Source organism: Papio anubis, chromosome 8 (assembly GCF_008728515.1).
Source record: "Papio anubis isolate 15944 chromosome 8, Panubis1.0, whole genome shotgun sequence".
Classification (NCBI taxonomy): Eukaryota; Metazoa; Chordata; class Mammalia; order Primates; family Cercopithecidae; genus Papio; species Papio anubis.
In genome coordinates this window covers 51,436,697-51,459,429 of record NC_044983.1, presented here as the reverse complement: position 1 = coordinate 51,459,429, position 22,733 = coordinate 51,436,697, and the positions used below count along the sequence as shown (strand labels likewise).

The following is a 22,733-nucleotide window of genomic DNA, read 5'->3' as shown; positions in this document are numbered from 1 at the left end:
TTTAAAACATTTTCCACATAACAATATTACTTAATAGTTTTTCATATTTACAAACAGTTCATTATTCAAATACTTACAATTCTATTCTTATGATAAGTTTTAGAAGTATTACCTATAAGTACCTCATTCCTATCGACCTATCTATCCATCTACCTACCTATCTACCAAAATAAACTATTAGAAGTGACTGTTACAATGAGGAACGTTTCCCTTCCTAGACATTATAGAACAAAATATAAAAAGACAATTGGAGCTTCAAGTACTCTGCCAACTAAGGAGAGATGAGGGCAAGGGGCGGTGGCTCATGCCTGTAATCCCAGCACTTTGGGAGGCCGAGGTGGGCGGATCAAGAGGTCAAGAGATCGAGACCATCCTGGCCAACATGGTGAAACCTGTCTCTAATAAAAATACAAAAATTAGCTGGGCGTGGTGGTGCGCGCCTGTAGTCCCAACTACTTGGGAGGTTGAGGCAGGAGAATCGCTTGAACCCGGGAGGCAGGCAGAGGTTGCAGTGAGCCGAGATCGTGCCATTGCACTCCAGCCTGGGTGACAGAGCAAGACTCTGTCTCAAAAACAAAAACAAAAACAAAAAAAAAAAAGAGAGATGAATCCCATTATTAAATCTAACAACAATTTTATACTTAGGGTTTATTTAATTATTAGTTAATTTGTAAACTTCTCCACTTTATGAGGAAATAAAGTAGGTAGGGTTTGCCTGGCCCAAATGTTACCATGACATGTGCCTGGGGAAGCCATGGAAGGGTAGAGTGTGTCTGCTAGACAAAGGCCAGGAATTAACACAATACAGTTCATTTTTTAAACATAATTCTTAGGGATGTTGCTTAATGTTGCCCTGCTCTCTGTATTGGCAAGATACATATTATAACATAAAGATAAGTAACTTAAATTATCTTACCTGGAAAGTACAAATGCTATCACTCTTCTGAGACTAAATACTTTATGTCTAATTATAAAATTAAACAAGGATAAGGAGCTGCCATATCAAATAGACCAGCAGACTTCCTCTCTTCGTTCTTGCCTTGGGCTAAGAGACAAGACTCCTTATGTCAGAGATTCCACCCACAAGGATTTCACACAAAGGTGGTGTTTGATAATTGCTGCCTGCATCTTCCTTTGGGAAGGACTAAGTCCTTGTCTGTTCAGAGATTTTTATCTATTAATATATTCAATAGGTTTACCACTTAAAAGAGAAACCTTTCATGTTTGCGAAGCATGGTAAATCCAAAGCTAGAATTAGTTGGAATTCTCCGGCTGTCCAAGGAAAGAAAGAAAGGAAAGCATGGCAAGATACAGGCATCAAGCAGATAAAATATGTTTACTCTGGGCTTTCTGAATTGGATTTGAGATCCTAGCATTTTAGAAAGCTGAGGCAGGAGGATCACTTGAGCCCAGGAATTTGAGGTTGCAGTGAGCTACAATCATGCTACTGCATTCCAGTCCGCGTGACAGAGAGAAACCCTATCTCCATTAAATAAATAAATAAATATTAGTTCTTGGGTTTCAACAGCAATTTCAAACAGTAAGGTATACACCTTACCTCCAAAGAGCCTCTCACAAAAAGATATTTTTCTAAATTACTCAGTTCTTAGAGTTCTTAGCAAGAAATGCATGTCTTGGAATCATCTCCGAAGAGAAAAAAGGAATAGAAGATTGAGGTAATAAGGGACCTAGAAAAACATTTCACTAGATACAGAAAACAATTAGCATCATCTCTTACATGGAAATATTTGAGATAAGTTGTATTTGTATTGAGTCCATGCTATTTAGGATGATATAAACATTATCTAAGAGTACAATCTCCCTGGATGGGAAATTAACTATCCTTCACAGACATTTCTATGAGAAAAATACAGCCTGAGTTTCAAACAGCAGACTGTGACACACTTGGGAACCCAAACCATCTGTAAATTCAGGTTGTTGTAACATTCTAAAAGTTCCTTAACAAAAAAAAGTCAATTTCTTTGCAACTGTCATTAAAAAGTTCCTACATATGAATACATTTTCTTCATTTAAAAAAAGTTGATTTCCCATTGTAATCTGATCTAAATTTGATAGCAAAAAAATACACTTGAAATAATAATAATAAAATAATACACTTGAAATCTCAGTCTTTCTTGGTTTCATTATTCCCTAGTGTCATTACTCCCTCTAGAGGCAAAAAACATGAATCACCAACTCCAATTCTGGAAAGTTTTTGAAATAAACCAAAAACACAAGTTAAAGAAAAAGTTAACTTTCTCTTTGTGAAAGTGTTAATGTAACTAGAAAAAATTAATCAGCATAAATTGCATGATAAACAGTGATTTCCTCTCATTATTCAAGTACTCAAATGAGCCTGTCTACATTTAATATAACCTCCAGATACTTCCAGTTTTCTAAGAACAGTCAGTGAGTCAGGGACTACTCAAAAACACATTCTCTGGTAAGGAAACGTCCTGTATCTTTTACTGTACTTGTAACAGTTAAGACAGAAACTCATAGAAGTTTTTCAGTAATGGCTTACCTGGTCAATATCAGCATTTCTTGGAAGAAAATAAACAATATTATTAGTGATCTTCTTGGAAAGTCTGAAAATTTCAAAGGTGGACAGCAGTTAAGGAAAAATAATGAAAACAGCAGCTAATTTCTAATCAGAAAGAGGTATGTTTTACTTATCATAACTCAAATGTATTTCAAAATATAACTAAAAAGCAAAAACTTAAACCCTTTAATGGAACCTAAAAGAGAATTACATACAAAATTTTGTAATTCAGCAAAATACTGTATCGATAATTCAAAGACTAATAGTTAAATCGATTTCAATTATCCTAGTGGTAGGTACTAGGCAAGAGTCAGAAATACAGATCCTTTCTCTGTCATTTCCTAATGATTGAAAAACAGAATAGGAAATAGGAAAGCACAATACCACGTATTCCCAGTAAAGAATAAAGTAACCAGGGCCATCGTAGTCTACACTCTAAATTTTATTTTTTAATTTTTGATTTTATTTATTATTCTTGAGATAGAGTCTGGCTCTGCTTATTTATTTATTTTTGAGACAGGGTCTGGCTCTGCTGCCCAGGCTGGAGTAGAGTAGTGCAATCTCAGTTCACTGCAACCTCCTCCTGGGTTCAAGTGATTCTCCTGCCTCAGCCTCCTGAGTAGCTGGGACTACAGGATTATAGGCATGTGCCACCATGCCCAGCTAATTTACACTGTAAATTATTATTTTTTTTGAGACAGAGTCTTGCTCTGTCACTCAGGCTGGAGTACAGTGGCAGGTTCAAGCGGTTCTTCTGCCTCAGCTTCCTGAGTAGCTGAGATTACAGGCGCACACCATCATGCCCAGCTAATTTTTATATTTTTAGTAGAGACGGGGTTCAGCCGTGTTGTTCAGGCTGGTCTTGAACTCCTGACCTCAAGTGATTTGCCTGCCTTGGCCTCCCAAAGTGCTGGGAGTACAAGTGTGAGCCACCACACCCCGGAGTACACTCTAAATTTTAATAGCAATTTAGAAATGTTTCCTGTTAAGAGTCAAACAGATGATTACTGTGGAGTGGCAGGTAGCAAAAGGGACAAATAACAAATGTTACTCCATGAAATAAGGTTTTGCTTTGACATCCTGGAAGAGTAACAGGAAAAATGGGAAGATATACAGCAAATTAGCCAGCATCAGTGTCAACTGAAGAGTTATAGAATGGTTACCGACAAACTCCAGGGATATTTTTTGAGGAAATTCCCAATTCACAAGACAATAAGTCCAATCTTTGTGTTCTAGTCCTTGTTTTATAATGGTAAAATTGAACAGCAAGCAAGGGAAACATGACCTCCTATTTGTCATCACTTTTGGAGATCGACCCCCACATAATTTTTACATACCTGCTTTTTATGTAAAATAAACTAGAATTTACCAAATGCTGTTAGGTAATATTCTGCCTCTTCACTAATTTCTCTCTCTCTTTTTTTTGAGATGGGAGTCTCGCCCTGTCGCCTAGGCTGGAGTGCAGTGGCGCAATCTCAGCTCACCGGAACCTCAGCCTCCCAGGTCCAAGCGATTCTCCTGCCTCAGCCTCCTGAGTTGCTGGGAGTACAGGCGCGTGCCACCATGCTTGGCTATTTTTTTGTTATTTTTAGTAGAGACGGGGTTTCACCGTGTTAGCCAGGATGGTCTTGATCTCCTGACCTCGTGATCCACCTGCCTCGGCCTCCCAAAGTGCTGAGATTACAGGCGTGAGCCACTGTGCCTGGCCAATCTCTCTCTCTCTTTTAAGACAGAGTCGCGCTCTGTTCCCCAGGGTCGAGTGCAGTGGCGCGATCTCAGGTCACTGCAACCTCTGCCTCCTGAGTTCAAGTGATTCTTGTGCTTTGGCCTCCCGAGTAGCTGGACTACACGCACGTGCCACCACGCTCGGCTAATTTTTGTATTTTTAGTAGAGACGGGGTTTCATCATGTTGGCCAGGCTGGTCTCGAACTCCTGACCTCAGGTGATCCACCTGCCTCAGCCTCCCAATGTGCTAGGATTACAAATGTGAGCCACCCCGTCCACCCTCCCACACTCCCTGTTTCTCTCACTCTCATGCTCCTTTCTCTCCACAATCACTGTTTCAGTAAACTCTTAAGACTTCCAAAGGATATCCATCAGGAGACATCATCGTCCTAATGTCAAAGGTCTCTGCAGTGGCATAGTCTGGCCCTCCCCAAGGCGGGCTGAGGAACACAACATCAGCCTTTAAACAAGCAGCCAGCAGCAAGAAATCTCCACAGATGAACTCTATCTTATCTGCTATCCCATAAACTTCTGCATTATTACGAGCAAGGGCAATCTTAACAGGATCGATATCAATGGCAATCACTAAAAATGGGAAAAGAAAAAAATGAGTTAATTGACACTGATTATTACTTATATAAGATAGTTTATCTTTTGAATAGTCTGTCATCTTCTGTATAAGAACTCTTTTTAAAGAGGAGGAGACATTTGGCCACATATACCCAATATATAGACTTCCGTTTAAATTTTTGATTTAAATTAGAAAGATTCACTTGTGTTGTACCAAGAAAATGTGACTGAAGGTCTTGGCTTTCTTGTCTCATTCTACAGCTTTTCCTAAGCAAGTGGTAATACCTGCCACAAAATATCTACTGAGTGCCAAATATGTGGCCACCACTGTGCTGTGCTACAGCCTGAGCAGGAAACACTTGAAAAGGTCACTGTATGGACAGCCTATAATGCTAGGTTTTGGAAAAGACAAACTTCCTCAAAATGTAGCAATGCCCAAATGAACACAAATTCGACAACTTCTAAGGAAAACCAAAATAAAACACATTTTTACAAACTTATATAGCCAAGTGATGAAGAAGAAGTGTAAAAACACCTGCCGATACTTTGGGAGGCCGAGGCGGGTGGATCACGAGGTCAGGAGATCGAGACTATCCTGGCTAACATGGTGAAACCCTGTCTCTACTAAAAATACAAAAAACTAGCCGGGCGTGGTGGCGGGCGCCTGTAGTCCCAGCTACTTGGGAGGCTGAGGCGGGAGAATGGCGTGAACCCAGGAGGCGGAGCTTGCAGTGAGCCGAGATCACGCCACTGCACTCCAGCCTGGGAGACACAGCGAGACTCCGTCTCAAAAAAAAAAAAAAAAACACCTGCCGATAATGTTGAATGAGACATTTTAGGTAGAGGAAACAGATAATATTTTCACCAAATGGACTTTCATTTACTTTATTCCAATTTTATAATTAGCAACATAGACATAATTTAATTTTAGCCTATCCATGTTTTGCAGTAAACTACTCAGTACACTTGCATGTGCACCAGTGTTAATGGCAGTATTCTTTATTTGAAAGGGCTAAGTGGAACAGTGACGCTTACAGCGTGGTTGTCATGGAAATGTAGTTGTTTTCCAGAAAATGCTAGTTCCCAAATTTGTTAACGTTTTTGAGAAATAATGTGCTAAATCACTTGAACAATAAATATAAGCACCAATTATAATGCATTGCAAAATCATACATTTATGATGCTGTTTTTCCTGTTCTAAATAAACTAACATTCACATTTGTAAGAGAAAAGATCCTTTTCAGCTGCTCAGTCTGTTATATTTATAGTTCAGAGACAGGGAAAGATATGCTGATAATACTAAAAATTCAAAAGAAAAAGTGACTTTCAACATCAAATCTATTCAGTTAATCCTATTTTCATCTGTATTTCTTTTGAAGGCAGACTTTTAGGCCTAATAAGAATGGAAGCATTCAATCTATCACATAAAAGAAGTGCTGGCTGGGCACGGTGGCTCATGCCTGTAATCCCAGCACTTTGGAAGGCTGAGGCGGGTAGATCCCTTGAGCTCAGGAGTTTGAAACCTCATCTCTATCAAAAACACAAAAAATTAGCCAGGTGGGGTGGCATGTGCCAGCAGTCCCAGCTACTCAGGAGGTTTAAGTGAATCACTTGGGCCTAGGAGGAGGAGGCTGCAGTGAGCTGAGACTGTGCCACTGCACTTCAGCCTGAGTGACAGACCGAAACACCTCCACCCCACAACTGAAAAAAAAAAAAAAAAGCTGACAAATGTTAATCCTCAGTCATACTAGCACACCTCAACTGCTTAATAGCCACATGTGGCTATCATATTGGACAGCACACCTACAGAACATATAAGTCATCGCAAAAAGTTCTACCAGGCAGTACTGTTGCTAAACTACTGGAACACATACAAAGGGGAAAGATATCTTTAACAACAGTAACATGCAAAACTTTACAGATTCCCTAACTCTTTAGTTACGCACAGACAGCAACTATCTGAGTGGAAATAAATCTGGCACAAAGGGATAATCTCAACTATATGCAATGCCATCTTTTTGTATGTATGTTGCATATATATGTAAATGTATAAACGCACATACTGTTCAAGCATAACTGATTATATGAGTATGTATATGAGCACACATGAACATACATTTATGATAGGGAACTCAAAACAGTCAAGTGTAATTGATTATATGTGTATATTTACATATGTACACACAAACGCACTAAATCAATTATACTTTAATTGTTTTGAATTCCCTGCCATAATGTAGTTAGCTCAACCATCCTAGGGGGATACTAGGAGGAGTACTGATAACTGACATTCATGGAACACCTGTGAACTACCACTTCTGGTTCGGGAGGCAAGTTATGGGACTCCACTACCCTGAACATGCTGGAGGGTTCCTGAGTTTCCAGTACCACATGCTGCAAAGGCAGAAGTTACGTCATGACAGCACTGGGAAGGCCACGGGGTTTGCTGTCTGCCTCCGTTTTTCCCCAGAGGCTGGCAATCTCTAAGGGTTAGTCCCTTTAGCTCGGGACCCACATTAGACATCTTCCTTTAGTAAATGTGCACTAAATACAGAAAGCCTTGGCAAAAGATCTATACTCCTAGAAATACAAATCTATGGGCTAAGGGCGGTGGCTCACGCCTGTAATCCCAGCACATTGGGAGGCTGAGGTGGGTGGCCAACATGGTGAAACCCCATCTCTACTAAAAATAAAAAAGTTAGCTGGGCGTGGTGGCAGGCCCCTGTAGTCCCAGCTATTTGGGAAGCTGAGGCAGAAGAATCACTTGAACCCGGGAGGCAAAGGTTGTAGTGAGCTAAGATTGCGCCACTGCACTCCAACCTGGGCAACAGAGTGAGACTCCATCTCAAAAAAAAAGAAATACATACCTATATATAGACGGTCTGAGTAATAAATCTGAGAAAATTTTCACATCTCTTTGCTACTTTATCAGGGAGCAGGTGTTTCAATCATTGTGTTATGATGTAAGGCCAAAATGAAGATACATTTTACAACTTTTAAGGAAAAACCATTTTTTAGGCAATAAATATTGATTTTAGCCCATAGGAATGGCTTATCTGGCAAAGTCTGAGAAGAACTTTAGTAGTAAATAGTAAATTCAAGGAAAAAAGAAAATAACCACTACTCTAGTAAACATGAAAGTAGTTTATCTCTAGGCTATCAGGAGACCATGTAAAGTTAGCAAATATCATGCCTTGGAGCATAGGAGTATTAAAACAGGGGCCACATTTCATCAGCACTGACTTTAAAAATCTATGTAATGGCAAGGCGGTAAGATCATTTTCAGTGCAACTTGATTAAAGTCAGTTTCTCTGACTAGACCGAGCAAGGACTGAGTCTGTTTTTTTCTACAGCTACTACGTGCTTTCCAAAATCATATTACGCTTCCTACTTAACATTAACTTCATGTAAATTAATAAGATTCAGTAGAAATCTGTTGAAATGAAACTATCATTGATATGTATAATATGAAGATATTTAAAAATATGCATCTTCAGAATGAAAACTAAATAAAAACTCTGCTTCTTGTCTCACTGTGGTGGCTCATGTAATTCCAGACTTTTAGAGGCCAAGGAGAGGACTGCTTAAAGCCAGGGGTTTAAGACTAGTCTAGGGAATACAGCAAGATCCTGTCTATACAAAAATTTTAAAAAAATTAGCAGGGCATGGTGGCACATGCTTGTAGTCTCAGCTACTTGGGAGGCTGAGATGGGAGGATCATTTGAGCCCAGGAAGTCAAGGCCGCAATGAGTCCTGATCATGCCACTACACTTTAGCCTGGGAGATATAGTGAGACACTGTCTAAAAACAAAACAAAGAAACAAAGAAGCAAACAAAAACCCCCCTGTTTTATGACCCAGCTATATCAGTTTGGGCAGAATGTTCAACTTCTTCAACCCATTTTTTCCCCTGGGGAAAAGCACATTACCTACTTGACACAGTTACTGGCAGTTACACAGTGGTAGGGGTTTTCTTTCTTGTGATCCCAAAGTCAAGCAACAAATATTATATGACAATGAGGTAATATTTAAATAATTTGTAGTCTCTGAAATTTAAAGCTTTTTGAAAAGTGTCACAGTGGTCATCTAAATTCAATGTCTCCTTTAAATTAAGGTTAAATGATGTCCAAAGTCATAAAGATAGTGAGTGCAAAGGTTGGGACTCCCTGTCTACTGTTCAATACTCTCCCGTTTTGGTATTTTTGGTTTTATAAAATATTATGATCTTGGCTTCAAGTTAGTAGGTGTGTCAGTATAATCTTGGGCAAGTTATTTCATCTCTTTATGTCTCAGTTTATCTGTGAAGCACAGATAGTAAGACATAATTCACAAGATTGTTGATTAAATAAATTAATACATATAGTTGGCCCTTAACATGGACATTAGGAGCCCTGACCCCTTGTGAAGTCAAAAATCTGTATATAATTTTGGACTCCCCAAACTTAACTTTTAATAGCCTCCCGTTGACCTGAAGCCTCATCAATAAACAGCTAATTAACACATATTTTGTACGTTGTATGTATTATACATAGTATTCCTAAAATAAAGGAACTTAGAGAAAAAAACTGTTACTAAGTAAATCATAAGGAAAATACATTTACAGTACTGTATTTATTGATAAGGTAGGTTTTTTTTTTTTTTTTTTTTTTTTTTAGATGGAGTCTCGCTCTGTTGCCCAGGTTGGAATGCAGTGGCATGATCTCGGCTCACTGCAACCTCCACCTCCCGGGTTCAACCAATTCTCTTGCCTCAGCCTTCTGAGTAGCTGGGATGACAGGCATGCGCCACCACACCTGGTTAATTTTGTATTTTTAGTAGAGATGGGGTTTTTCCATGTTGGTCAGGCTGGTCGCGAACTCCCGACCTCAAGTGATCGGCCCACCTCGGCCTCCCAAACTGCTGGGATTACAGGCATGAGCCACCATGCCCAGCCTATAATTTTTTTTAAGAGCCTGGGTCTCACTCTGTTGCCCCAGCTGGAATGCAGTGGTGCACTCCAGCACCACTGCAGCCTGCAATTTCTGGGCTCAGGTCATCCTCCCATCTCAGCCTGAGTAGCTGGGACTATAGGCACACACCACCATGCCTGGCTAATTTTTAAATTTTTTCTTTAGATGGAGTCTCACTTTGTTGCCCAGGCTGGAGTGCAATGGCATGATCTCAGCTCACTGCAGCCTCCGCCTCCTGGGTTCAAGTGAGTCTCCTGTCTCAGCCTCCCATAGCTGCGACTACAGGTGCATGCCACCACGCCCAGCTAATTTTTGTACTTTTAGTAGACGAGGTTTCGCCATGTTGGCCAGGCTGGTGTCGAACTCCCGACCTCAGGTGACCTGTCCACCTCAGCCTCCCAAAGTGCTGGGATTACAGGCATAAGCCACTGTGCCTGGTCAATTTTTAAATTTTTTTTCTAGAGACCAGGTTGGTCTCAAACTCCTGGCCTCAAGTGATCCTCTTGCCTCTAACTCCCAAATTGCTAGAATTATGGGCATAAACTGCCGTGCCCAGGCAAATTTTAACTTTTTACAACAGATTTGTGCATATTTTATGGTAGTAAATGATAAAACAAACTAGTATCTACATATGTTTGATGTATTCATGACATTCTTAACTTTTAAATTATTTCAATGTATCTAGGCTACAGGGGATTCACCTGCATTTTTTTTTTTTTTTAAATTGTCACAAATCTCCAGAACATTTTCCAATTTATTTACTGAAAAAAATCTGGGTATAAATGGACTCATGCAGTTCAACCCCGTATTGTCCAAGTGTCAACTGTAGGAAGCATTTACACCAGTATGCAATACAAAGTATATGCTTAATATATGCTAGCTATTATATCATTTCATATTAAATTATTAATTATATATTAAATCTCAGTAAGATAGGCTGTAGCAAAATTGAAACATTTACTGAATAAACTGGACATAAAATAGTTCTCTCCCATTGATGGCTAATTACCTCTCATTCCTGTTAAGGCAAACTGAATGGTATTTCCTCCAACCCCACAGAATGCGTCTACTACAATATCACACTTGAAGGACTGACTAACACGGCCAGCAATGTGTTCAGCAATCTTCTCGGGTGTAACTGAAAACCAGCCCTCTGCAAAGGAAGAATATTTGTGTTAACATGTTCAATTTCAAGAAGCCAAGGCAAGCATAAACATAGCAAACATTACTATATCTTACATACTTTTAAAAAGCTTAGTTTCCCTTTTTAAAAAATTATAAATTACCCAGTTTTAACGAAAAAAATTTCAAAGTTTGTTATAAAAAGCAGCACCATTCCCAATTTCCACAGAAATGATGACCTCATTCTTAACCGAATTCTCTTGTAACACTGTGTACCTCCATCTCTGCAATAACTGAATTACAATTTTGATGTTTCTGTTTGAGGCTTTAACTACTGACTCCTGTGGAAAATAGAGAACAAGCTGCTCTAATTGGCTAGCTCCCCACACTCCACTGAGTTTCCCAATAATTTCACTCCTAAGGTTGAAGCAATAGCCTGGATTTGTATTGGACACTCCAGAAAAAAAGGAATTTTTTTTTTTTTTTTGGAGACAGTGTCTTGCTCTGTTGCCCAGGTTGGAGTGCAACGGCATGATCTTGGCTCGCCGCAACTTCTGCCTCCTGGCTTCAAGCGATTCTCACGCCTCAGCCTCCTGAGTAGTTGGGACTACAGGCACAAGCGACCACAGCCAGCCAATTTTTGTATTTTTAGGAGAGATGGGGTTTTGCCATGTTAGCCAGGTTGGTCTTGAACTCCTAGCCTCAAGTCATGTGCCTGCCTCAGTCTCCCAAAGTGCTGGGATTACAGGTGTGAGCCACCATGCCTGGCCAAAACTGCATGTTTTTAAAGGGTCAGAAAAAGCAGGAGCTGATAGCAAAAGGCAACAGGGCTGCAGAAGTATAGGAAGAGCAGAGCCCTCATCATTTTCAGAAATGAGGTCCTGTGTCCATTCTAGAGGAAACAGAATACTGACCTCCTTCTTTCCTAGTAGGAAAAATTCACATTTTTTCAGAAAGACATTTATCTGAACAAAATGATGTACTGGGCTGGGCGTGGTGGATCACTTGAGCCCAGGAGTTTGAGAGCAGCCTGGGCAACATGGCAAAACCCTGTCTCTACAAAAAATTAGCCAAGCATGATAGTGCTTGCTTGCAATCCCAGCTACTTAGGAGGCTGAGGCATGAGGATTGCTTTAGCCTGGGAGGTGGAGGTTGCAGTGAGCCGAGATTGTGCCACTGTACTCCAGCCTGGGTGACAGAGTGAGACCCTGACTCAAAAATAAATAAATAAATAAATAAAAATAAAAATAAAAGAAAAGAAAAAGAAATAAAAATAATGTGTGTTAATTTTCCTGTTGCTTCCCCTTACCAAAACTTTAAATGGCTCTTCGATACTGGAAAAATAAGAATATACACTTTTATATAATTGCAAGTGTTTTCCACTCTTATTTCTCCTTACAAATTCCTATGTACTTCTTCTTCCAATACACAGCATTTTGCAAATTGTTTTAAAAGGGTTGGAGAACCCCTGAAATTCCATCATAGATTAAGAACTTCTGATTTTGATAGTTAATAAAAACCAATATTGAGGTAACCCCAACATGAAAATGAGCATCAGTCTGCAAGACTGAGTTAAGTAAGTTGTTGCAGATCATGGCAGGAAAGCTGGAGAAAGAATTCAAAACTTGCAAAGTTAATTAATTAAACTATGTCTTTCTGCACTAGGTATTTCTTGATCGGGTTTTCCATTTAATAACTTATCAATCGCTTTTGCTATCTATCCTAAGGTGCTACAAATACAGATTAAACCCAAATCTGAAGTTTTAAAAATACACACACACATATATATACCCAAATTGAAGGACATTCCTAAAATAAACGGCCATTGATCCTTTGAAAAATGTTAGTCATGAAAGACAAAAAAGGCTAAGGAAAGATTCCAGGTTAAAGGAAACTAAAGAACATGAAAAATAAATGCAATAAATGATCCTATACTGGAAGGAAAAAAAAATGTGATAAAGGACAAGATTAGGACAACTGATGAAACTAGAATATAAACTGTAGATTATAATACTGGAACAATGTTAAATTGATAATTTACTGTTTTAAACAACAATATATTTGTTCTTAGGAAATATACGCTAAAGTATTAAGGAATATGGGCATGATGTGTGTTAAGTACTGATCAGAAAAAGATACACACACATACAAATGGAGACAGAATGAGAACGTAAATGGGGCAAAATGTTGAAAATAGCTGAATCTGGGAAAGGGGATATGAACATTCCCTGTATTATTCTTACAACTTTCTGTAAATTTGAAATGGTTTCAAAATAAAGCTAAAAAATACATATATACTTTACCTCTGTCCAACTTAATCCCATCATCAAAACGGGAGAAGAGCCTGTACCTCTGGGCCCAGTATTTTGCCAGCTCAGGAACAGCAGCTATTTCAGGAGGCAGACCATTCACCTTTTTGTTCTTCTTCTTGTTCTTCTTCTTTTTAACTTCAGCTAAAATAATAAAGAATAGAGATGCTAAGAAAAAATTAGTATCACAGGTGAGTTTATCTAAAAATGAAGCCACACCAAATAATTACAAGCAGAAGATGTATATAATGACACGCCCAGAGAAACAGGAAAGCCTGATGGAAATGCCATTGGTTTCAATCACTGCCAGCACTTTGCTACTTATTGGCTTTGTAAGCTTGGAAAAGTAACCGAGGCTCTTTAAGCTCCAATTATTAATTCCTATAAAAGGAATGAATGGGCAGAGCGCGGTGGCTCACACCTGTAATCCCAGCACTTTGGGAGGCCGAGGCAGGCAGATCACCTGAGGTCAGGAGTTTGAGACTAGCCTGACCAACATAGTGAAACCCCATCTCTACTGAAAAAAAAAAAAAAAAAAAAAAAAAAAAAAAATTAGCCTGGCACGGTGGCAGGCGCCTGTAATCCCAGCTACTTGGGAGGCTGAGGCAGAAGAATCGCTTGAACCTAGGAGGCGGATATTGCAGTGAGCTGAGAACTGAGAATGTGCCATTGTACTCCAGCCTGGGTGACAGAGCAAGACTCTGTCTCCAAAAAAAAAAAGAATGAATTAGTTAGGGAGTGGTATTTAACCAACTTAATTCCCAGCAATGATAGGAAATATGTAGAAATACTGCTATAGACATAAAAGTTATTACTTCTGTTAGCCAAGATACTGCTTTATGTGGTGAATTACAGAATCTAAACATTTCCTTTCTATCAAGGACTAGATTAGGCTCTAGCTCTCAGCCACATCAAAGTCACCTGGCATCTGAGAACCTGAAACAAGGGTCACCAAGCTCCATTCCACAGAAAATGATCTCATTCATTCAGAGACTGATTTTTTCCTTAATTAATTTTTATCAGTTTGGTTATTTGGTTTCAGTCCTCAGCAAATTAGAAGCAACAACATAGACAGATGAGACTTTTTTTCAGAGTTAAGTACAAAAACAAGAGGTGATGGCTAACAAATAATAAGACTCCATTACACACTCAAATGGTCCTCAAGGATTGGGCTATGTCCTAATACATTTATCTTATCATTGTAAATAGTAAAAAGTGTCATCATGAGTCAGTAAGGTCAGATCTTCCCATCCCCAAAAGTGTCACCAATAGCAAAGTACGGTGATTATTTCTCAACAGGGAGTATAATGACATTGTGGGTGGAATAATTCTCTGTTGTGCAAGACCATCTTGTACATGACCTAACATTAAGTAACTGAGTACTAAATGCCAGAATTTCTAATGTCATTCTAACAACCAGCATCTTCCAAATGCCCCTATGAAGGTGGTACTACCCCAGGTAAGAACAACCAACATCATGAGAACTGGTGTTTATGGAAGTGGGGTAGTGCAGGAAAATGGGACTTAGCAATCGGAGAAGCTGGTAATGAGTCCTAGCTATGCCACTTACTTGGGTTAATTTTTATATTTCTCTCAGCTTTTCTTTCTGTATTTCCTGAAGGGAAAATAATTCTACCTACTTCCTTGGGCTACCTTACAGATTAAATGAGAATAAGGCACATAAAAGCATTTCAGAAACCTACAAATGTCATATGAACATCAGTTATTATAACATTGACAATAAAAGAAATGTAAACTACTATATGTATGCTGTTTAGAATGTAAAGAAATAAGTGATAGAAAGATCAGAGATACACACGCACCCACACTTGCACTAAGAAAAAAAAAAGTCAAGACTCAAGTTATTTTCCATAGTAATAAATTAAGAAAAATGATGATCACAATAAATATAATGTTTCATAATACCATTATTAAACTATGTAAGAGCTTTTGTTATAAAAATTCTAATACAAAAGTGCATAAATTGAAGATGTTACTCAGTTCATTCATTAGAGCCAACTACTCTGAATACTTTTTAAATTAATGTGCCATCAGAAACACATGACCATCATCAACCACACACACAAAATAAAAAAATATCAAAAGGAAAACAGTCCGAGCACGGTGGCTCATGTCTGTAATCCCAGCACTTTTGGAGGCCAACGTGGGAGGATTGCTTGAACCTCTGGCAACCAGCCTGAGCAATATAGTGAGACCCTGGATCTCTACAAAAAAAATTAAAAAATTAGGCAGGCATGGTGGTATGTGCATGTAGTCCCAGCTACTCAAGCTGAAGTGGGAAGACTGCTTGAGCCCTGGGGGTCAAGGCGTAGTAAGCTGTGATCGCACCACTGCACTCTACCCTGGGTGACAGAATGAGACCCCGTCTCCAAAAAAAAAAAAAAAAAAAAAAAGGAACAAGTAAACCAAAGCTACACCACATGTGTAGAGGGCAAAGGATGGTCACCTTTAGCACATGGAACTGAGTAGCAGCAGAGGCCAAGCTGAACTGCAGACAGTGGTCTGTAGGCACAATGCTCCCAACAGTCTTTCCTTTTCAACTTGATCATGTTCGCTCAGCCAAGAGTGAGGAGTGCTGTGGGTGCTAAGTCATAGCCAGTTAGAACATGTGCACTTAATATGACTTCTCTCACTTAAAAATAAATAGCAGTGACTCCTTAGGTACAGAAGATTAACAAGTGAAAACTAAGAAAAAACATATTAATGAAAAAAAATTTATCTAAATTCATTAGCAAGATGAAGTATATTTAGTGTTACCTTTAGTTCCTGCCTGGAGGGAATCTGGTACTTCTTGAATAACACAATCCTGCTCATCTGGAACAGTTGCTACCAAGCTGTCTCCTTCACAGTTTTCTGTTTCAAGTTCACCAGCTGAAGATACGGTCTGACAATGTTCAGGTTCTGGATTACTAGTCTCCAGTAGGTCATCACCTTTTTTAACAGACATGTCTTGTTCCTCTGAATCACTACTTGTGGAAGTGTCGTGCACATTGTCATGAGAAGACGATTCCTGTGATGCTTCTTCATCCATTGGTTTGTTAACCCATGTGAGGAATTTTTCTACCTTAAATTTTAAGATGACATCATGAGCAGGAATTCCAAACTACACAGAATCTTCCTACCTTTTACCATCTGTGACTTGACTGACAAGCTGTGTCAAAATTATTGGCTTTGAAAAGTAGACTGCATCACACAAGCTAATAGTAAGTAATTCTGACCTAATCAGAATGTTATCTGGGCATCCTATGACCTTATTAAAGTTTTCTTTAAAAGGAAAAAAGTATCAGATTAAACACTTCCTGCTATCAATAAACACTAAGAGGATAAAGCCAAATTGTCCCAGTGGTTTTTCCATAAGGATTCCTAACAATTTAACTGTGCTGTGTGCAACAGCTACATTACAAATGTACCTACTTACTACTGAATCATTAATTTTAGTTTTTCAAATTATATAGACTTTTCTGCAATGTTCAAGCTGCAATCTATGTAAATGTTATTTAGCATCAAAGATGAACCCTACAGTTTTAGGGCCAATTTTTCTGTAAGAATAGAAGCAGTGTATCTTGGAAAAAAATGAAAGTTGCCTTTTAACGCAACAGTAGAGCTAGTAAGATATGTCCTAGCAAATGTTTGTTCTTTGAAATGTGAACAAGGCTCAGCATAAGATCATATACTTCTTTGCATCTTCTGTAACATGAATATTCTTCCGATCTTGTCTTCATGACCTTTCTAAGAGTGAGGAAATTAGAAAGGAAGTGGTGGACATGATGAGCAACAACCCAAAATCTTCCTCTAAGGGAATATGCCTATAAACAAATTAGGTATCTAAGTTAGACACAGCAGTCACATACCTTTTTTCCTCAGCAATGCCTAGCAGCTATGTTTCTGCACTCATCTATAGATGAATGCATGGGGGCTATTATATCCAACACATTATGGAAAGTCCTACGGCACTGACTGGACTAATACTAGGCAGTCTGTTTCAGATATAACTAGCACCACTAACATATTTATTAAAATATCACCAGCAGCCAGTCAACCTGAAATGTAATACAAAATAAAACCAGTTACATATATGTAGCATATTTTACAAGTACGCTTAAGTTAGAGAGGACAATGTTTCTTGAGGGGAAACCAGAGTCATCTGACTAGCCTTAAAAACGGACAACAGAAACAGAGTCATCATGGAGTCTAAGATTATGGTCTACTGTCCCAAAGAGCTGCTGGAGATGTGACTGACATCAAGGTTCTGCTCATTAGAAAGTGTTTTTTATCCCTTTGAATAAAGAAGGGTAATTCATCACACAAAGCAATTTCCTAACTAATGTTGTTTCCCAGGTACTTGGATGGTAGATATAGCAAAGTCCAAGAGAGGGAATATGAATATTTCAGGTAATAATGTCAAACAATAAATTGGACTTGTGTTTCATGCTATCAGGGTGAACTTGTTACAGGTATAAACTGACTGATCACTTCTGGAAGAACTCAGAATTAAAGCTTATGATATTAAGCTGTATCAGAATTTGGACTATTAGGATCCTACTGGTATGGTTTGGCTGTGTCTCCACCCAAATCTCATCTTGAATCACAGTTCCCATAATCCCCACGTGCTGTGGGAGGAATCAGGTAGAGATGGTTGAATTATGGGGGCGGTTTCTCCCATCCTCTTCTTGTGATGGTGAGTTAGTTCTTATGAGATCTGATGGTTTTATAAGGTGCTTCCTCCTTTGCTGGGCACTCATTTCTCTCTCTAGCTGCCACGTGAAGAAGGAGTTGTTTGCTTCCCTTTCCACCATAATTGTGAGTTTCCTGAGGCCTCCCCAGCCCTGCAGAACTGTGAGTCAATTAAATCTCTTTCCATCAAAAATTATCCACTCTTAGGTATATCTTTATTAGCTGCCAGAGAACAGACTAATATACCTACTTAGCCTGAAACAGAAGATAAATTGCTCCTTGTTCTTGTCTGTTACTACATAGGTAAGGCAGTGTTTTTGTTTTTTGAGATGGAGTCTTACTCTGTCAGCCAGGCTGAAGTGCAATGGCGCGATCTCAGCTCACTGCAACCTCTGCCTCCCAGGTTCAAGCGATTCTCCTGCCTAGCCTCCCGAGTAGCTGGGATTACAGGCAAGCGCCACCATGCTGGCTAATTTTGTATTTTTAGTAGAGATGGGGTTTCTCCATGTTGGTCAGGCTTGTCTGGTACTCCTGACCTCAGGTGATCTACCCACCTCAGCCTCCCAAAGTGCTGGGATCACAGGCATGAGTCCCCCACGCCCAGCAGCTGCTTTTTTAAAAATCATGTCAGACACTACTACTTTATAGCTTTCAAACACTTCCTTTTCACCCCACCTCAACTTGCCTTTTTGCAGATTTAGTTTACATAATATATGTCTTCAAGAAGCAAGTCAAAAAAAAAAAAAAATTATGTACCTTGATACCTGCGTAGAAACATGCTTCCTATTTGAATACAACAATTTTAAGAGGTCAAACTTACGAAACATGATTCTATCTACAAGTATACAACAAAATTTATACATACCTTACTCAGAGTTTTGCTTTTCTTGAAAAATGGTTTTTCTGACTCTTTGGTAAAGAAGATGTGTTTGTTTTTCATCTTTACTTGTCTGCGCATGTCCAGGTACTTAGACTTATGCTTCACATTCTTCTCTAAATATCTGACCTGCCGATGACTGAAATTTGGAATTCCACCATATCTGTGACCAGATCAAAACAAGTGATTCACACCTTAAATTCCAGGATTATATTTCCTTAGAGGAAAAGAGAATGAAACTAACATTTTCACTCATTTTTACACCATTTTAGTTCCCTTTTTAAAATTATGAAAGTGAGAAAATCAAGTTCAACTTGCAGAAGAGTTGATGGTCTAACTTTTATGTTAATTCTAAAGCAAATGTGTAACACCAAAGTTGGGAAGCGCAACATATCTAATATAGACCAGAAAGTATAAATTACATTGTAGACTGCAATAAATAAACAGTGTGTGTGTGTGTGTATATATATATATATACATAAAACCCTATCCCCTTGTTAGCGAAATATAAATATTCTCAAGGTGGGGTGATGTCAAAGCTCTTTAACACATTTCTGAATGTGTTTGAATTATCTAAATCTGAGCTTACAAAATAAGCAAAACCTTAGTATCTAAATAATTAGAGAATGTCTGATTTAACCATCTGAAATTTTCCAGTCCTAAAAGATATGTATCTGTTATGAAGCCTCCTTTGATTATAGTAAGCCTCAAATAACTCCCTCTCCTACAAACTGTTAGGAACTTAAGAGTGTCACATACACTTTAGTATTTATAAAATCCAGAATACTTTGAGTTTAAACATCAGGTGTTACTTTGTAGCCATATTATAAACTTCTTTTAAAAAACAGGATATTTTATCCTTCTCTTTTAAGTAGAATTGGGTGCTCTAAATAGAAGAGTAGTTAAGTTAAATCTCAGGCAAGAAAAGAAATAGATCTCTACAAGAGTATACTACCAAAATCAACCCAAGGATTCCTCAATAAAACTACATGTGCATAGTAATAAATCCTGCCAGGAATTTAAGAATCTTTTTACATTGCTAAACTTTATGATCTTAGCCTTTAATGATTATATGAACTATTGATTATAGGAACTATAATTGCTTTGAAATACCTAAGGGAGAAAAACTGATAATCTTTAGAAACTGTAAGAGTCAACATGTACTTCTGAACTAATTTGAATTCAATTCAATTTTGAGGCATTCCTCATGTCCCTTTCTTGCTGATTTCATAATGTGTAGGTATCTGTATTTCACAACTTATGAAATAGATAAGTAGGACCTGAAATCTCAACCCTTAGAAACATCAAAGAACCCAGTCATGGTTTAGATTACTGGTGGAAGCTGTCTTTATCAGGCCTTACCTACTCAGTTTAGTCTTCATGTCATGTGCGATAAAATCTCTAGTTGTTCTAACACAATTACCCACTTATTCAAACATGTTCCTTTATATTTAATGCTTAGGCATTTAATCCCAGAGACATCTTATGTCTTCTATACACAAATGTTCATAGCAGCTTTGTTGACTTTTGAAATTTCATTTTATTTTTTAATTTTCTGCCTTGCTATGTTACCTAGGCTGGTCTTGACCTCTGGTTCCAGGCAATCTTCTCACCTCAGCTTCCCCAAGGGCTGGGATTACAGGTGTGAGCCATTGCACCTGCACTGCCACTTTATTTGTAAGAGCAAAATGCCAGAAATAATCCAAATGCCCTTCAATTGTTGCATGGTTGAACAAATTTTGGTACATCCATACACTGGAATTCTATTCAGCAATAAGAAGGAATAAATGGTGGCTCATGCCTGCAATCCCTGCACTCTAGGAGGCTGAGATGGGAGGATCACTTGAGGCCAAGAGTTTAAGACCAGCCTGGGTAACATAGCAAGACCCCATCTCTATGAAAAAACTTAAAACAGCACTGCACTCCATCCTGTGTTACAGAGTGAGACGCTAAGGAAGGCAGGCAGGCACACGTAATAACCTGGAGGGATTATGCTTAGATCTTAGGAAACAATTTACATGTTGTTAATTAGGGCAATTGATAAAACACAAAGCCCTCATTTACAGAATTAGCTAAATGTTTCTACCAACAAGTGTCCATGGTACATTGTTGAGGGAGAAAAGCAACCTGAAGAGTATCTATAATATGATCTAATTTTTCTGTTTTACACAAAGAGAAGCAAAATGCGCGTACATGGCCAGGCGCAGTGGCTCATGCCTGTAATCCCAGCACTTTGGGAGGCCAAGGTGGGCAGATCACCTGAGGTCAGGAGTTTGAGACCAGCCTGGCCAATAGGGTGTAACCCCGTCTCTACTAAAAATACAAAAAAAAAAAAAAAAAAATTAGCTGGGCATGGTGGCGCATGCCTGTAGTCCCAGCTACTTGGGGGACTGAGGCAGGAGAATCGCTTGAATCCAGGAGGCGGAGGTCGCAGTGGGCAGAGATCACGCCACTGCGCTGCAACCTGGGTGACAGAGTGAGACTGTCTCAAAAAACAAAACAAAACCAACAAACAAAAAATGTGTGTACCTGTATGTAGTCATAGCACACAACAATAAATTTGGAGGGACATATGCCAAACTCTTTTTTTTTTGAGAGTCTCACTCTGTTACCCAGGCTGGAGTGCAGTGGCATTATCATGGCTCAGAGCACCCTCAACCTCCCAGACTCAAGTGATCCTCCCATCTCAGCCTCCCAAGGAGCTGGAAACACAGGCATGCACCACTAAACCCAGCTAATTTTTAAATTTTTTGTAGAGACGGGGTCTCCCTATATTGCCCAGCCTCCCAAAGTGCCAAACTCTTTAAAACACTGCCTACATCTGAGAATGACTGGAAGCAAAATATTTTTTACTTTTTACTTGTTATTTGGGTTGTTTTAATTTTACTCTTTCATAATAAAAACAGGTTATTGCAGATTTCAACTTTTCATGGCATGTTTGCTATGGTCTTCACATGTACACACGTGAGATACTAGGTGAGAAGAGAACCATGCTTAGAAGTCACAAGAGCTGGGCCTAAATTCCCTCTCCAGTAAATAATGTGATCTTGACCAAGTCAAAGCCTCTGTGAGCTATAGTTGCTTTATCTATGAAATGGAGTAACAACACTGGATTGCTATAAAAGGCACCTGAGTTAAAGCATATGAACACATCAAATGTACAGGGATATCTCTACCACAATTCTAACAAGAAGTGCTTTAATGATAACATCTCAACACATGATCATTTATTAGTTATCTGAGTATCAGAGTGCTCTAAGATAGCTGAAGTGGTTAGGAATTTGGGAAAACAATAGCTTTTATGAATAATTACTTTTGTCCTGAGCCATACTTGAATCCTAGAAGGGAACCACTGTCATCAAAGTCTGAAGCTGGGTTTTCATCGATGTCCAGTTCATGGCTAAACAAATAAAGAAAAGGTAAACAGTGATCAGCCATTACTACCAGAGCCCACCAGTTCAGATAAATATAAAAAAGGCAATATAATCGACACATGAAACTTCCCGTCACCATAATCAACCATAGTTCACAGATCCAGGAAACCAGAAAAAAGAATAATTAGAATTTTCCAAATGAGGTAAGTACCCAGGAGTGTTTGGGTAAGTACTCCCATCTTAATCCATGTCAAGTAATGATTTCTATTCCTAGGTATGGTACAAATATCATCTCTCAATTTTCCTTTGGAAAAACACCAGTAAAAGCTGCAGCCTTAAATTAATCTTCCAAAGTGATTTCTCCAGAGGTTTCCCTTAAAAACAAACAAGGAAAGGTTTGGTAAGTATCAATCCAATCCAAAAAAATTTTAAAAGAAAAAAAATATTAAAAAGAATAATGTTGTGATTCAAGTGATGTTAGGTAACCCTGGAGAATCCACCTACCAGAGATCTTTTAGCAAACAGTGACTATCGCTGGCCATAATTCCAAGTAAAGGAAAATGGTGAGAA

The 22,733-nt window shown here is 38.7% G+C and overlaps 1 protein-coding gene across 2 annotated transcripts in view; it reads right to left on the bottom strand.

The window, feature by feature from the left end:
* TGS1 (trimethylguanosine synthase 1) overlaps positions 1-22,733 on the bottom strand; it is a 50,318-nt gene that overhangs the window by 8,027 nt on the left and 19,558 nt on the right. Inside the window, exons 6-12 of one of the 2 annotated variants that reach the window (XM_003902764.4) lie at positions 22,103-22,189; positions 18,778-18,952; positions 15,996-16,302; positions 13,212-13,361; positions 10,796-10,939; positions 4,637-4,853; positions 2,525-2,603 (exon numbers count right to left, since the gene is read on the bottom strand). In XM_003902764.4, the coding sequence (XP_003902813.2) occupies positions 2,525-2,603; positions 4,637-4,853; positions 10,796-10,939; positions 13,212-13,361; positions 15,996-16,302; positions 18,778-18,952; positions 22,103-22,189 (1,159 nt within the window). The remainder of the gene's footprint in view (positions 1-2,524; positions 2,604-4,636; positions 4,854-10,795; positions 10,940-13,211; positions 13,362-15,995; positions 16,303-18,777; positions 18,953-22,102; positions 22,190-22,733) is intronic. The other variant, XM_009213048.4, reaches the window with a different exon arrangement.